Source organism: Xyrauchen texanus, chromosome 33, assembly GCF_025860055.1.
Source record: "Xyrauchen texanus isolate HMW12.3.18 chromosome 33, RBS_HiC_50CHRs, whole genome shotgun sequence".
Taxonomy (NCBI): Eukaryota; Metazoa; Chordata; class Actinopteri; order Cypriniformes; family Catostomidae; genus Xyrauchen; species Xyrauchen texanus.
In genome coordinates this window covers 19,188,997-19,207,345 of record NC_068308.1, presented here as the reverse complement: position 1 = coordinate 19,207,345, position 18,349 = coordinate 19,188,997, and the positions used below count along the sequence as shown (strand labels likewise).

At 36.5% G+C, this 18,349-nt stretch overlaps 1 protein-coding gene across 2 annotated transcripts in view; it reads left to right on the top strand.

Annotated features, from left to right (window-relative positions):
• Positions 1-18,349, top strand: part of snx29 (sorting nexin 29) — a 144,882-nt gene that overhangs the window by 19,957 nt on the left and 106,576 nt on the right. For both annotated transcript variants that reach the window (XM_052103465.1, XM_052103464.1), the window contains exons 12-14: positions 1,798-1,861; positions 5,571-5,699; positions 14,005-14,090. In XM_052103465.1, the coding sequence (XP_051959425.1) occupies positions 1,798-1,861; positions 5,571-5,699; positions 14,005-14,090 (279 nt within the window). The remainder of the gene's footprint in view (positions 1-1,797; positions 1,862-5,570; positions 5,700-14,004; positions 14,091-18,349) is intronic.

Sequence of the window (18,349 nt, the reverse complement as noted above, 5' to 3'; positions counted from 1 at the left end):
CACAGAAGCATGTGTTTTGAGACTAAATCTGCTAAGGCTTTCCTTCTGGCTGTGTTATAAATGCCGTACCCTTTCACGTCACCCTCACTTTATAGAAATTTAGGGCTGCCCCAACCAAAGAGATTGCTTGTTGACTAGTAAGTGTTAGTTTAAACCGTCAGACGACTAGTTGCACGTTTATGGTATTAATTGAATTACTTATAAATATATATATCGAGGGGCATCAGAAAATAGTTTGAGTTCCAGGGCTGAGAAAGTATGTTATCAGTAACATTGCTAACACTGTTCTACATTACAGAGAAATACTAAACCGTAATAATGAGCCTTTAAAATCTACATATTACAAGCACACACATGAAGCGATCACATCTCGGGGATCGACAATGGTCCGAGTGATCGTCAATATCTGATGCCTTTGAAGATGTCAAGACGATATTTGGCTAATTTTCCCATTAATTTATTAAACTTTTATTATTTTAGGCTATTATTATTATTATCAAATTAATATAACAAATAATTTGCCCATAGACACACCCTAGAAGAAACACACTTTATTATATTATTAAGAACAGATGACAGAAAAGCGTCTATGCACATGTATGACACTGTTTATACATCTCGTGGAACACATGTAAAAGATTGTCACACTTTGTTTGTTTCAGTCTTCTGAAATCTTTTTGTTGCAAGAACCGTATCATCTATGAGTGTAAATGACCTCAGACATCTCAGCTCAGGAGGTGTTTTGAGTTCAATTTATTTATTTTGATTTAAAACATGAAATAATACAAAAACACGTTCACCTGGAACCATGATTTATATTTCAGTGGTTATCACTATTATAATTATTATTTTTACATTTATAATTGTTTTTATGTCTTTATTTGTGTAAGTAATTTTCCACCTGCATGACGGTAAATGGAAAGGTGGTTACTTTTATTATTATTTTATCACTTTATTATTTATTTGCTTTTTAGTTTCATTTGGAGTGCTATTTGAATTTAGAAATGTATTTGATATAAGTTTTTTGTTTTTTGAATAAATAAATGTCATTTTCAATTCAAAATCACTAAAGCAAGAATATTCACTGATCCCTCAGCCCGGGGGTTACCGATGTAATTGGATATTGCGAAGGAGGGACCAAAACTAATTTATTCACACACATGATGTATTTTCCCAGACAACCAAATACCTGACCAGTAGAGAAAGCACTGATGAAGTAGGTTCTTTGCCAGAGAGATGTTGACAACTGTTGTAAAGACATTGTTCAAAAACTTTTAATTGTACTTAAATATTTTTCCAGTTTCATTTTGAATTTTTAGTTAAAATAAATACAAAAATAAAGTTCAAAGTTTGAAATCAAGGTGTCTTGCTTTATTGTGTAGGCTTATCCCTAACCCTGCTCAATGAAAATTATCCCGGAGTACCACCTAGCATCCAACCAGCGGATTCCAGCAGATTGGAGTCATCGGTTTCCTGTGAATTTTTATTTATTTATTTATTGTTTTCTGTGACCGACCGACAAAACTTGGTCGTCCAAGACTAAAGCCTGGTCGACAATCAGGGGGCAGCCCTATAGAAATGAATGTCTGGCTGGTATTATTCTTGCATTATAAAACAGTAACTCTTATTTAAAGATTTGGATGGGACATCAAATCCCATTGAGAAATTGAGTTTTATTGTTCATAAATCGTGTTTTTGTTTCTTAGGCGAGTCGGGTGAAGACAAAAGCCCTTGTTCATTTTGAGAAGGGTTTGATACCTTTGTAACATTGATTTTTTTGTTTTTCCTTCTCCATAGCTGAACTACGGCAAGCCATTGTGGTCATGATGAACAGGAAGGATGAGGTCATGGAGCAGAACACGTAAGAAAAGCCTTTATTGGTTGCTGTGGTCATTAATGAAACAAGAACATTACACATTTTTTTCAGAAATATTTTGTAATATAGTGATGCGATGAAATTAAAATTCTTGGCTAAAACCAAATGTGCTGGGCACAATTGGGCGAAAACTGAAACCCATAAATGCTCATTTTAATTAAGTCTTTGTTTGTAATAACTATAAAAAATTATATTAATATTATAATATTTTTTCTCTAGTTACTCCTTTATTTAGCATTACTACAATATCATCCATGCACCAATTACTTTAAAATATTGTATCAAAATGTGAAATATGGATCCACATTATATTAGGTGTCCTTAACTACTATGTACTTAAACATTTGATACAATGAATTTATTATGTACACACTGTATTTACTACATTTTAAAGTACCTGCATTTAATTACATCTGTAGTCACACTGTTACTCTTATCCCCTGTTCTGTGTAGTAATGGATTACATTTAATGTGAATTATATAATCAGATTACAAAAATGAATTACTTGTCATTGGAATAAATTACATTTTAAAATACTCTTAATCAGGCTACGGTTACTTTTTTATAAAGTACAGGTGAAACTCGAAAAATTAGAATATCGTGCAAAAGTTCATTAATTTCAGTAATTCAACTTAAAAGGTGAAACTAATATATTATATAGACTCATTACAAGCAAAGTAAGATATTTCAAGCCTTTATTTGATATAATTTTGATGATTATGGCTTACAGCTTATGAAAACGCCAAATTCAGAATCTCAGAAAATTAGAATATTACATGAAATCAATAAAAAAAAGGATTTTAAATACAGAAATTTCGGCCCTCTGAAAAGTATAATCATGCACATGTACTCAGTACTTGGTTTGGGCCCCTTTGCATTAATTACTGCCTCAATGCGGCGTGGCATGGATGCTATCAGCCTGTGGCACTGCTGAGGTGTTATGGAAGACCAAGATGCTTCAATAGCGGCCTTCAGCTCTTCTGCATTGTTTGGTCTCATGTCTCTCATCTTTCTCTTGGCAATGCCCCATAGATTCTCTATGGGGTTCAGGTCAGGCGAGTTTGCTGGCCAATCAAGCACAGTAATACCATGGTCATTGAACCGGGTTTTGGTACTTTTGGCAGTGTGGGCAGGTGCCAAGTCCTGCTGGAAAATGAAGTCAGCATCTCCATAAAGCTTGTCTGCTGAAGGAAGCATGAAGTGCTCTAAAATGTCCCGTAGACGGCTGCGTTGACTCTGGACTTAATAAAGCACAGTGGACCAACACCAGCCGATGACATGGCTCCCCAAACCAACACAGACTGTGGAAACTTCACACTGGACTTCAAGCATCTTGGATTGTGTGCCTCTCCATTCTTCCTCCAGACTCTGGGACCTTGGTTTCCAAATGAGATGCAAAATTTGCTCTCATCAGAAAAGAGGACTTTGGACCACTGAGCAACAGACCAGTTCTTTTTTTTCTTTAGCCCAGGTAAGACGCTTGACATTTGAAGCCCATGTCCAGGACCCGCCTGTGTGTGGTGGCTCTTGATGCAGTAACTCCAGCCTCAGTCCACTCCAGGTGAAGCTCCCCACACATTTGAATGGCCTTTTCCTGACAATCCTCTCCAGGCTACGGTCATCCCTGCTGCTTGTGCACCTTTTTCTTCCACACTTTTCCCTTCCACTTAACTTTCTATTAATGTGCTTTGATACAGCACTTTGAGAACATCCAACTTCTTTTGCAATTACCTTTTGAGGCTTTCCCTCCTTGTGGAGGGTGTCAATGATGGTTTTCTGCACAACTGTCAGGTCAGCAGTCTTCCCCATGATTGTGAATTCAACTGAACCAGACTGAGAGACCATTTAAAGGCTCAGGAACCCTTTGCAGGTGTTTAGCTGATTAGAGTGTGACACTTTGAGCCTACAATACTGAACCTTTTCACAATATTCTAATTTTCTGAGATTCTGAATTTGGGGTTTTCATAAGCTGTAAGCCATAATCATCAAAATTATATCAAATAAAGGCTTGGAATATCTTACTTTGCTTGTAATGAGTCTATATAATATATTAGTTTCACCTTTTAAGTTGAATTACTGAAATTAATGAACTTTTGCACGATATTCTAATTTTTCGAGTTTCACCTGTACATGATTCCATATTAACAAGGTAAGGGCTGCAAATTGTTAATAAGGTATTGATTATTTTCATATCAATATCATCATATTCTTACCCTGAAGCAAAATTTTATCGCAGATTAACATTGTGAGCATGTTCTCCTTTTACGTTACAACAGTAAGATATGCACCTTAACTAAGGAATAGGTGATGGACTATTGTTCATGTGATGTTTCTATGGTTTTATGCACTTAAAATGAACTAGATATGTTTTTAAAAAATATTTAATTGTTTCTTACTACCTCACCAATGGTGTGCAGCTCACACATTGAACATAATTGCTTCAAAAGATCTAGTGGATGCTATCTCTAAGGGTCCTGCCAGCAGGGTACACAATATTTCAAAGAATGGAATACATTTTCTTCCTCTTTGTACTTCAATATTAAAATGATTATGCTACTCAAATGCATGTGGCATAAAATAAAATAGAATTAGGTTGGAATAAATCCAAAAGTATTCAGATTTGATTACCCAAAATGTAATCTATTACTTTACTGATTTAATTTATTTTCATTAAATTTTTAATCAGTACCTGTAATCCGCCCAGCACTGCTTACCTCTAACCCTAAACCTAACCCTACCCCAACCCTAATCTAAACCCTAATTTATCCCCTAACCCTACCTAACCTTTAACCTAGCCATTACATTAGCAGCAAATGTGAATCTTGTGAGAATTTGGCAGAATAACAGGAGATACACAATAAGTACATTTGTATTGTATGTATTTAAATTTTTGTACATCGTAGTTAAAGACACCTAATATAAATTGGGACCAAAAATATTGTACTACTTCGGACATGTAAAAACAGTGTAATTACGGGCGTGTTGTTCAATGCAATATTGACTTACTAACTCTTTTCTGAACAGAATAAATGTTACTGTTTGATGTGCAGAAAACAGAATACTAGCAATGATCTCAAAATAAATCTGAAAGTTACTTGGGTAATATATGCACAATTTTACCCGATAACAACAAAGTTCTTAAAATACACTACAAAGGACAAATGCATATTTTCCATGTCTAAAGGAAACATGGCAGGTTCTTTAGTAACAGAAGCTCTTCTGCCTTTTCACCACCTCCTCATATATTACAGGAAATGTTGCACTGAATAGTCACATATTGTCAAGGCATGAATCTTAAAATTTTTGGTGTCAGAGCAGTAGCCTTGTGGGCAGTGCTCCGACATATGAATATGTGCAGTAGCATGACAGGCGACGTTCATGTCCCAACAATATATATATATAAAAAAATATTTTTGCTTGCCGAAAATTTGGTGCATCCATTTTGTAAACGAAATTTGCTGCCAACTTATGTAATAACGTTTAATTTTTTTTTTTACAAACAATTTAACACAGAAATAAATGTTTCTCTCGTCTAATGAATGAGAACCATTTTGTCTGTAGTCATAATGTGCACAATTATTAATGTGCAGCCAGGTAATTATCATGGGCATTGGTAGTAATTAAAGAAAAGTTGGTCAGATGTATGTATTTGTGTGTGTGTGTCCTACTGTTTAAAAAAAAAATGTCGTACAGGTCTCTGCGCAGTCTCCTGGATGGGGAGATGGAGCACTCTGCTGGGCTCAGGCAGGAGGTGGACAGTTTGAAGAAGAAACTGGCTGAGCTAGAAGAGAGACATGCTGCCAAAGTACAGGCCCTCATGAGGTAAGTAACGCAAATCTGATGAACCAAAGATTATTCTTATATAAACGGGTATTAAGCTGAAGATAGCTAGGTACTACTGAATGTTATTTCAGATGGGATGTTGTAGCTTTAGAACATAATAGACAGCAGTGGTATTTCCAGAAAACACTTTAAAATAACCTATACTTCATTGAATTACTTAATTTGTGGTCTTTGATTGGACGGGTAGTTAATTCAGTCCCTCATATAAGTACACAAGCTTTCAAAATACCTTTTCATGGTCAAATCAAATGTTCAGTCACAGAGCTTGTTGGTTTGGTTCAAGGCGTTTATATTTGTGTATTATTTTAAGAATTTTCTGAAATGTCTATCGTGAAAATGAATGGAAAAAATTCTTCAGAAAACTGAGCTGTCAATGTTGCGGTCTATAATGCCATATTTGGTTGAGACTAACCAACCTCAGACAGTGAGTTACATAAGTTTACATGTTTTTTATCAACAATAAAATCATTACAAACCATTAAGTGTTTCAAATATCAGTTAACTAAGTATGAGCAACCTGAAATATGCTATCTCTCATTGATCTCCACTGCTTTAGTAAGTCATGTTTTTCTAAGTCTTTCCTCTTGCTTCCTGTCTCATAGTCTTGCAAACTGATAGATTGAGGGTCCAGTCAGTTTGTCTAAATCAAATCTAATCTGTTCCAGTCGACAGGACTAAAAATAAAGTGTGGAAATGCCCCTTACGGCTGTGTACTCTGTGGCAGCACCTGTGAGCCGTCTCATAGGCTTAGCTCCATTGATTCAGCCTGGCTCTGTGGGCAGTATTTAAAAATTGGGATTCATACTGCAAGGGGCCAAACACTATCACACTCCTGCCAACACAAAGCTCTCCCACTTAAACAGATACACTAAATAGAACTAAAAAATTAGAAAATAAACTAATTTATTAATGAGTCAAAAACATAGTAATGAACAGCAGCATTTTACTAACTCCAAACGAACCGGTTCATTACTATGAAAGACTTTCCAATCCTACATGTGAGAGAGAGAGATGATCTGATTTACTAGAATTACAGACTTTACAACACAACACTAGGACAGCCGAATAAATAAGCTTATCAACTTTTAAAGTGGAGAAATATATTTTTCTTTATTTTTTTTTGTTTGTTGCTGATGTCAAAGGCTGTGCGTCCAACTTCCATATTTTCAGTTTTTTAAATTTTTGGCAAATGTATCTGTCACTTGTTAGAAACTGGCTAAATTAGGTAGATGCCAAAATGGACAGGTTGTGTGACATCCCCTCATCCTCAAAACCATTAACAAAGCTATGCTAGGTACAAAAATATGACCCAGAGTATATACAAGGTCACTTGTAGTGAGAATAAAGATTAAAAGTGCAGACCACAATGTGTTTTGTGCTGTGAGTTATTAAAACCTTTCACACATAGTCTTTTCCAGAAAATGTAATGATATTTTCAGGTTAGAGGTCATGTATGAACACGACCCTTTTGAAAATACTGGTAAATTTTGCTCTGGCAATTTCCCTCTATGAGGAGTTGTATCATTACCTGTTGAGTAAATTTCCATATTGATGTGATGAACAGAGCCATAAGATTACCGATTTCAGTTCAAACAAGGTCAGGACAGGCTGACGTAAGAAAGTTCTGACAGAGATGACAAATTTGACTTCACGCCATATCATCAGGGAATCTGAAGTAAGAAAAATGTCAACAATTGCTCAGAAGTGAAACTAAAGCGCTTCTCTTCATCCGCTGACAGGAACAGTAAGTGATTCTGTTACATACAATAAAATCACCAGCCTCCTTCGGGAATGCGCAGACCTGTTTGTAGCGATATATGTACACTGTATTACTGTGCTTTTCAACCACTGATAGCATCTCCACCTTCGGATGCTTGCAACAGCATTTTGTTCTCCGTAGTTTCTCAAGCAACTGCATATACATGACTGTAACAGCTATTAGGTCACAGAGGAAGGACAGGATATTTCATTCATTTTAGTCCATTTCAAATCATTTACTCTATTCATTCATTTCGCAACGCCATTGCTACATTCAGAAGAGCATTATGAATATTCAGTATATACCAGTCGATCGCGAGACAACCACTGGTTGATCTCAATAACAGGTCAAAAAGGAAAGAGAGAGTAGAGAGAAAAATCACACAAATAACAAGAATCTTATTTTTATTTCTTCGGTTCTGTTGCAACGTGCTTTCTAACTACAGGTAGCTTGTGTGTGTGTGTGTGTGTGTGTGTGTGTATGCTCTCTGAGTGTGGATTCACGCCAGAATGGTCAAATACACCCATAATGCCCATCTTGGCAAGGTATTATTTTAATCACAGTCAATTATGTCAAAAGTGAACATAAACAGTGGGCCAAAAAAGTGGATATCGAAATTGTGTAAATACAGCCCAACAGATCTCCCACTCTCTAATATGTTGTTAATATAAATCAAACCGCAATAAACAACTAGAAAACCACTCCTGCTCTTGGCTAGATTAATTTATTGTCAATAAGAAGTATTCGGGTATTATAATTATACAGTGAAGACCAGTGAGTTTCACTACAATTCATTCTGAATGTATTTAAATATTTGATACTGATGTTAAAATCTTGAAGCACATTTTTCTTAAGTTGTATTTCTTTGTTTTATTATTTTTCATTTGTTTCCGTTGCTTGTCATTTGTTTCTTTGTTCTCATTTTATGCTTTGTCTTTAATAATTACTTGAGTATTTGAAACAATGTTTAATTATCAAACTAGTATTAGTTTTTTGTGGTATCAGAAATGGTTTAGAGAATCATTCAATTTCACTGTTGTTGGTATCGACTAATGAAATGTTGTATTGTGACAACTCAGCTTGCAATGTAGGCCTTTGTACATTTTGCATTGTAGTTCTTACTATAATAGCATTATGAAAAAGTACATCTTATTCAATGGAAGTGTGAGCACCCCTTCTCAATGTTCTTATTTCTTATTATTCATGCTGCAATGCTTATTAATATGAACAATATTAATAAGAATTTTTGCATGAATAATAAGTAAATGCATTAATTCTCCACACCTAAAGTAAACTATTTACAAATTGTGGTGCAGTCAGTAAGGTCTAATTTATCAATGTCCATCTCCCACAAAAAAGACAGAATGAAACAGAGACACACACACACAGTTTAGAATGCCAGAAATGTACAATTCTGGGCAACCCACCCCAAACCTCATAATTTTCAAACATTGGTTACAGCCCTGTAAATAAATGTAAACATCTGCCAAAAAATGGAAAACATCACCAAAATTTCCAACTGCATACTTTCAGAAAATCATACCCGCCATGTTTTCAAACAAGAAGCCTACGGCACAGCCATGTAGATGCCATTTACTTCAAACAACATCACAGAGTTTAACAGCATTTGGTGCTGATGTGTGAATGGTACTAAGAAAACAGAAAAAACATTTGGAAAATTGTTGCATGTGTGAAAAGCACATGTGGTGGGCAACCCAGCGATTGTCCTGTGATTTACCTGGTTGCATGTGTGAAAGGCACAATTGGCTGCCAAAAACATTGAAATGCAAGAGTTTGGTAACCAAAATGGTGAAATCATTTCAATTGTTTTCTTATTTAGACTCTGCATACGTCCTACAATAAAATTATTAACATGACAGTTCATAGTTATATTAATGCATATCAGTTATTGATTTTAAGGACGTTTTTGTATGCTAAACAATTTTGGTTCTAAGTTGGGTCGCCACTTGATGTCAGTTTAACATCTGTGTCCTGAAACCAAACCAGTTGAAAACATACAACTTTACCGAACACTCCATTACTGGTGGTGTTTTTGTCTTCCTGAAGTGGTGGAATATTAGGAGAGACATCATGCTTTTGTGAGCATTTCATCAACTTGAATGTAGTGGTTCCTCAGGGGAATAATGAGGGGAGTGAATGAACAAATTAATTTAGCTCAGTAGGAGGACAGCAGCTGAGAGCAGGAGGCAGGCTTGTCAGGATGATGCTGTGTCAAAAACAGGAATATGGGGGAGAAAACCACACTCTGTATCATGCTGTTGACATCTGCACCATGCCTGAATGGTGCATCCCTCCACTTACTCTTCATCAGCCCGTTTAGGCTAACTGACAACAAGCTGACTCATTTAAAAGTCACTTTAAATTAAAAAAAGTCCTGAAGTCTGAAAGTCCTGCCAGCTATTGCGATTTATCCTGACCCTTTTTTGTATTATTGTGTGAGGATTTAATCAACATTTCACCTGGACACCGGGCTGATCTGAATTATATTAAAATGTATTTGACCTCAGGTCTGTTCAGAGGTTGCACAATAATGTTCACTTTGGAGCCCCATTTACACCTTGCATTAACATGCGTTTTTGGGGATTGGATCACTATCAGATTGCACTTGACCACATTCAATTCCAGGAGTAAATGTGCCCAAAATGCATTGTGATCAGATCGTTACACTTGGTCTTGTCCTGATCGGATTGCAATCCGATCAGTAAAAATGCATAAAGTGACCAAGTGTTTATAAAACCCCCTAATTAATTATGTGATGAGGATGCACTACAGTCATTTGTTGTTTAAGCTCTGTGTTTTGGGTTCTTGCATTTTTTCTGTTTATCCTGCCATTGCAATGTGTAGAACAACAGACACTGCTGTCTTGAAATCTTGTCACCTAAACAATGAGCAATATCCTATGAATTAATCTTTTGGAAACACTTGGAATATCTCGCCTCTCTCCTGAAATCCCCACTCGCTCGCGTCCCTCCCTTTTCTAATCTTGTGTCAAACTTGTGTGAAATCAGACTTCCTTAATGCTTTTCAGATGAGAAGCGCATTTACCACTTGCAAAGCTCTAAACGCAAGATGAATATCATTAGATTTGCCTTCTCAATTAGAAATTTTACTTTGGTGGCCACCAAAAAATATTTCAGTGTAGGCAAAATCCTGGCTGTCAGTTGTTGATACAAAGCATTTTAATTATCCATCAATGTTTTTAAAAATTGCTAAAATTATTTTTCATTTACCATGATGATGATGATGTCAGGGAAGTTTCTGGGGGGAAAAGGGGAGCATATGGGGGCCCTAAGCAAAATCCTACTTGGAGAATCCTACATGTTAATCATGTGTAGGCCCAGATGGGCCTAGAATCTGAAAACCTTTTCCATATTTTCTGTATGGATTTTTCAGAAAATCTGCAGAATGTACTTTAACATGAGAGCTGAGAGTACTACACTTTTATTGGCAGCTGAAAGGATAATTAGCCAAAATATGAAATAAACATGTAGGATTCAGGGATTTACAGAATTTTACAACTGATGACATTACAATTCTATGGAAATCTGTGAGATTTTCTTTTGAGTTCTATGTGCACAAGAGCTGCCAAGTCTACGATTTCCCAGTAGAAATGGGCTCCTGTTATACTGGGTTTTAAGGGTTTGACATATCATAATTATTAGATTTGAATGTGAGTATTTTTGACCAACCAACAACCAATCTTCTGCCAGTCAAAACAGGTAATACTGTTTTACAGCTGAATATTATTTTGTTTACAATAGTGAATTTATAGAAATCAGGTAACTATATTGTAGGCTATAGGCCTATAAAGGAAATAAAAAAAACCAGTACATGGTACTTTATGTATTTATCATATCCAAGAACCCCCTATAAGCCTGTATAGCCTCAGTTGAAATTTGTTGCATTTTGTTACTTATTACAAATAATACGGTACCAATTTCAATATTGTGAACCAAATTCTGGTTGTGAACTTGACGTTTTCTTAAATGTTTAATGCTTCTACTTGCATTATAAAGTAGGGTTACAAATGAAAGAAAATCTGTGTATGTATATTAGGAACTCCATAATCTGTAGCATATTTAGAGTTGTGCTATTGGGATGATTATAGGGCTAGCTTTTTGTTCATTGGGCTGATTTTGGGATAGCTTTTGTGACTGGTAATTTGATTGTCACTCTGTCCTGCCAACCCTGATGGGCACCCAATCATGTCCATGCATTTTCCTTAACATGTGATCATTTTAATGTGTGGATTCTATATTGTATTCTGAGAACATATTACATTTGAACTCTTCTCCTGAGGTTAAAGGAATAGTTCACCCAAAAATGAAAATTCTCTCATTATTCTCTTACCCTGATGCCATCCCATATGTGTATATCTCATTTCTTCAGCAAAACACAAATGACGATTTTTAGACGAATCTAGAGCTCTGTCAGGTCCTAATAATGGAAGTACACTATTTGCTTCAGAAGACATTCATTGATCGACTGGAGTCACATGGACACTTTTATGCTGCCTAAATATGACTTTTAATGCTTTTTCTTTAATCCAATTTCACTAAAGGATTTACATAAAGGAATCCATTGTGAGGAAGAGTGCATTTTAAAGACAATATCTGTCTAATTGTACTGTATGGGGTTGCATGTATACAGGATAGCACATGGTTGTTATTCATGTTAGAAAAGGCTGGCTTTATCTGCATGTGACCTCAGCCAACTTGAAGCAACTAAGTAAAATGAATAACAACATATGTACTGAAACTCATATTTTAGATGACAGAATATGTCACTAGGGTGTTCAGTTAAAGGAATAGTTCACCCACCAGTGAAAATTCTGACATTATTTACTCATGTTATTCCAAACCTGTATGCTGTTATTTGTTCTGTGGAACAAGAAGAATTTTAAGAATGTTCATACAGCAATTTTCCATATATTGTAGGGCTGGGTATGGCCTGGCACCTCACGATACGATACATATTGCGATACATCACAATGCCATCATTTAATTTTATTAAAAATCAATTCCAATTTCAATTCCAATTAATTTGGATATATTTCAGTTATCTGATGAAGTGTATGTAGCTCGAAACATCACGTTTTTGTCTCTTGGTGAGCTCATTAAATTGATTTGTAAGTAACTGTATTGAACTTAGTTGTGTGTTTACATGATATGAATACACAAATAGTTGAATATAAATATAGATACATGGGGAGGCTTTATAAATTTTTTTATTTTTTTTAATAACCTTTTTGGAGCTTGTGGTCCCTGTGAAAGGTTGTATGGAAAAGAGCAGCATAAAGAGTCTCAAATTCTTCTTTTGTTTTCCATGGAAAAACAATAACAACAGCATATGGTATTTGAATGACATGTGTATAAAATGAGACCATTTTAAATTTCGGGGTAATAATAAAGGGTTTAGATTACTGACCTAGTGTGTTCTGAACAATGTTAAGAACAGTGACCTTTGTGTGTTCTGGATATTTGTTTTATACATGCACATTCATTCTAGAGTCAAGTGACTGTTTAATGTTACTTGGGAGAGAATGACATTATCTGTCTGTCCAAGGTGGCACTCATTAGGAAGACCTGTTTAAATCTCAGCCATTTACATCACTACGTGACCCATAAGCCTTCAGAGGAACACCAGCATCCCCCCTCTGGTGCTGGATGTTGCTTTTCAAATATGAATATACTGGCATGTGTGAACACTGAGGAGTGCTCTGCAAGAGCAATGGAAAAGATCAATTTGGCACACCTGACTTGTCAATCCTCCCCACAGAGAAGCTGTCACTTATTAACTTTTAATTAAATCGCTGCAGAATTGTGTGCAGCTCGCCAGTGCGAATGACAACCTAGTCCCCTCCTTTGAGAATCTGCCAAATGCATTTGGATCTCCTTCATTCTCTTTATCTATTGAAGGGTATGAAATGGGCAGTGATAAGCCAGTTACAAAAGGTGTACTGGAGGAATAGGAAGGGATGTTTTTCACAGTAACGCAACCTGGATTGATTCTGATTGATTTTCCTGAACCAGTAGTAACCAGCCACACATATTTGTTCCCTAGATGAGCCTTATTAAACTTGCAGTCTAAAAGAGTTCTTGAAATTGAATTCAGTGGGGGGGATTGCTGTGGAAGACTCACCATTTTCTGCCTTATACTGCATGTACATCTTGACTTTGAATGTCAGGATAGTGTCAGATTCTTCTTATGCCTACTAAAGGATTTTTTTTTACTTTATCTCCTTCACAAAATAAGCAAAAAAATGTATGCCTTCAGTAATTTGTAATTAAAAAATTGTTTTGTAGTTATAACATATTTGAAAAATCCAACAAAACATAATTTGATTAAATCTGAAATAGTTCTGTATGGTCACTTGTAAAAGAAATTAACCATGGTTTAATTTTCTTTTCTTTTTTTTTATACCTTTTTAGTATTTTTTATATATTTTTTTCAACCTTTTTGAATATCTTAAGTTGAGCATTACATTGTTGGTCTGTTTTGCAGAGAGAATGAAGTTCTGAAGGTCCAGCTGAAGAAGTATGTTGGTGCTGTCCAAATGCTGAAACGGGAATGCAGCCAAGGCAATGATGGTAAGCCATTGTTCTTGTGCTGTAGCATGGACTAATTGTGATGAGATGTGCCTCTCTTTTGAACTATTAACATTTTCTTGAACCTTGAACCTTTGTAGCATTTTTAATGTGTTGAAAAGGATTGGTAAGTCTTACAGCTCATCGGAAAGAGCATGGTGCTAACAACAACAAGGTCAAGGGTTCCAGGGGTTTTATACATGCAAAAGAGAAGGGCACTCACTAAAAGTGTACAAATGTAGTGTTCTGAGCATTGTGTCTTTCAGATGTCTCTTAAAGTTTTGCTGACAAACTTAAAAATGTCCAAATTATGTATTATTTTACTGTTTTAATTAAAGATTCCTTTTAACTGGAGATTCCCTTCTTCAGCGTCTCTTTCGCATGCATCTCTCCCTCAGAGCACGCTGCATTCTGCATTGGTATTGAACAGTTTGAAATTCAGATTTCTCTTTGGTATACATCTTTGGTGAAATTGCTTAAATCTGATGTATGTAATTTCGGCGCCACTAGTGCAACCATACAATTGATTTCAAAACAGCCCCAACTCACGCCATTGGTTGAGTAACGTTATTGGGGTGGGTCTAAACGGGTTGCTAAAAAAAAAAAAAACGGAGCAATTTTCTTAACACCACAGAAACGCAATGTTTACAGTTTTCGAGAAAATGAACCTATGAATGGCTTACTAATAGTTGTCTAGCCATATTATGCTAGGATTGGAAAAAGGATTTTAACACAGAGGAATTTACATAAGCTTTAACATGATGATTGTTAAATTAGGTGATTTTGTCTTCCTCTCCACAATTGTTGAAAAATGTCCTAAGAATGTCATACATGGTTATTTTGGCTTACTTGCTCTTATTATGACTTTATGTTTGATGATATCATATTATTATACCAATAATATAAGCCTTAGCCTATCCAATAAAAAAAAAAATACATTTTCAACGATTACCACATGCAAAGCCTCCAACATTTCTCCATGTGTTTTCATTTGTGTGATTCTTCCTAATAAATCAGCGGCAATAATCCCACGAAGCGCACACAATTTAGTAGATATACAAATTATTACCCTTTATTTTGAATCTTAGTAAACCAAGGACAAAATATATAGCTTGAATGCACAGGAAAAAAGTGCCTGCCAAATGCATAAATGTAAACGTGAATGGTGGGAGTTTTAAAAATAATTTGTATGTCATGTATTTTTTTCTATAGTAACTCAAACTTATAAAAATTAAATACTTTCATTTTAAGTCTCCTAAACTAAGAGGTACCTACTATTCAGCTGGTGCACAGATAAAACAACCTTATCAAAGCCAGACAACATTATCCTGAAAGATTTAGCAGAGAATAAGACTTATTTATAATTAGTGTAAAAAAAGGTAGTTATCTGTGCAGTGATGCGTTGGATCCGCTGACATCCCCAATCCCAAGAGCGCTTAGAAGAGGGCAAGAATTATTTCTGATAAAAACAAAATCTTTTATTGATATTTTGCATTGCATTTGTTCCTTCCTTTTGCAGACTATTAGGATGTGTGTGATGAATGACATGACATCCCTCTGCGGGATGCCGTCATATGTTTGAACAGCCTGTGTCTATAATTTCACACAGTTTTCCTGCAATATGCTGGGAATTTCAATCATCTCTACATCGTTTCATCAAATGATTGCTGGAGAAGAACATTGTAAGATGCTCCTGTGCAAGTTCAATGTGGATGCACGACTCTTATATGCAAGCTAAAAGTGTGTTGTGGTGGCAACTGAAATGCGAAGCATTTATCAAAATTCCTATGGGTGTTGTTTGCGTCTCAACCCTCTGCTATATCTGGCTAACTAGGTGATGCAAACCCAGCAACAATTGTTTGTGGAGCTTTACAATCGTGCTTTGCATCTCTTTAATGTATTTGACAAACATGAGCATTTCCACAGATCAGCAGTTGCAGCCCTCTTCAACTCCTCATCGTGTTTCACAATTACAGCATCAGTCAGATCTGTTCATAAAAGTGTGGTCCCACAGGAGACCGATCCTCAGTGAAACCCCAAACGGATGCCTAATAAAGAGTTTATGCGGCCCCATCATGCTGTGTATGTCAGGTCTGTAATGGCTCCCTGTTGGATGCGGCACACAGCTCTAACACAGAGCAGCAATATTGATGCAAATTTCTCCATTTGCCTTGTTGGCTTTCTCTACTCATTGATTAAAAATAAAAACTGTAACAATGGAGGCCACCACCTCGGAGTCTAAATGATTCCTCTCTCCTTCATGTCTTCTGTGCTAATGATGTGCCTTACTGTACTCTGATGTGGAAAAGCAACTGAAATGCATGGTTGGGACACATCAAATTGACATACAAGTGCACAGTACAAGCCTTTCTCGTGTCCTGTCAGACTGTGCATACATAAGATGAGCTCTTTTGAAAGTTTTTCTTTGATGATAGTGTGCTCCCAATGTGATCCCATGCGAACCCACGCATCTAAGATCTTAGTACATATTGAAAATTCCTTGTAAATACGTGATAGTATTCTGACTTCAGGGAGACACAAGTGTTGGATTAGAGCATGCAATTAGGTAAGCACCTCGCTTTGCCAAAATGGGAACGTGAAGAACCTCTTTCATTCCCATATCAAATATCCTTTTATTCAGCATTGGAAATATGCAGGAAATGAGGGCGCGTTAGTGTCGGCAGTGGCAGGAGAACAGGAGCAGCTGGGTATGGTGTTTTTCTCTCTCTCTACCTTTTTTGGATTTGTGGGTCAGAGGGAGAGCCATCAGTTGTGTAATAACCCAAGAAGAGAGAACCCTACATTTGCCTCGGAGGATGGATGGTTGTTCTGCAGCCCATTATAAATCTATTTCCGTGTGGTGTGGAACTGAGAACCTGCTTGATGCATCTCAGTACTTTTATTTCTTTACTTCCCGAAAAGTATTTGGACACTTAAGCCAGACTTAAAAATGCATGAATGTTTTTGCTTTATATATAAAAAAATTCAAACCAAGTGGCATTTATTTTAATTATAGCTCAAACACTCTTTTCAAGCAAAACGTTTCACAAAAAGAAGGTAGACACAGTAAGTACAGCCTCTCTTCTCCATGTCTATCATGCTACAATGTTTCTGAATTGTTTAACTTATGGATTCATCACCTAATCAGCCATCATTGACTTGTAATGCATACATTTATTTTAGCATCAGACGGGCAAAATTAATCTTAGTTGAGAAAATGGATCCGGGTGCTATTTAAAAATGAATAAATGTGCCCTGGTTTCATCTCTCCGATGACAGCTATAGTTAATGAGTCAATGAAGGCCATTTTTCACTAGCGCCTTGAGAAAACCGTTAATAATTTCATGTTTCAAATTCATTACACGGTGGATTGTATTTACACGTCCCTGTCAGGCTCTGGAAGTGAAGCCGTTTTGTTGTTCGTGCCTCCACTTTGGTCAAGAGTTATGGATGAGTGTGCAGCCGTGTGTGGGTAATATGGGTTATTATGTTTACTTTGACATATGCAGATCCCTGCCGCGTGTGAGAGAGCTTGGTCTTTATTAAACAGAGGGATTTTTTTCACTGCAGAGAGGAGAAGAGGTCACGTAGATGGGCCAGGTGGTCTCCGGCAAGGGGGATGACATACCTGATCACCTGTTAATCAAGTGTGTTAATAAACATTTTAATCATCGCCTGTGGGTTAAACAGGGACCTCATTACTCCCTCTCTGGCTGAAGTGGTGTCAGTTATTGCACAGCCGTTCTGCCTGAAGATGGAGAGGGCGGGCAGGTGTACACCAGATATCGCAGTGGGAGCACCTGGACAGTGATGCCTTCCATTGCCTGTGGTTATTTTTCAATTACTGTCAAGCCATCCTCCAACAGTTCCACAGATGCTACCCTACGGCCACAGAGTGCTCTAGTTTTTGGCTACGGTGAACCTCAAGAACTCCACTGACAGTCGGAGTGCGACGGTGGCACTAATTTGTGATTCAGGTCCTGTTGTGGCACCAGAGTAAGAAAGCAAGAAACCGACAGCAGAGAAAAAAGGATGGAGGATGGATTACATTTGCCCATCATTACTCAGGGCACTTTGCGCCTAGTTCTCTAAATAATGATGCACCAAATGGTGGAATCTCAAATACAAAGCACAACATCAGCCAGGTAAATAAATACATCAAAAAGACAACTTGTTGCCTGGCAGTAGTTCAATCTGGGATGTTTACCATTCAAAATGAAGGAGTTTGCTATGCTATAAAATTGCTTGAAATAAGAGAGGGG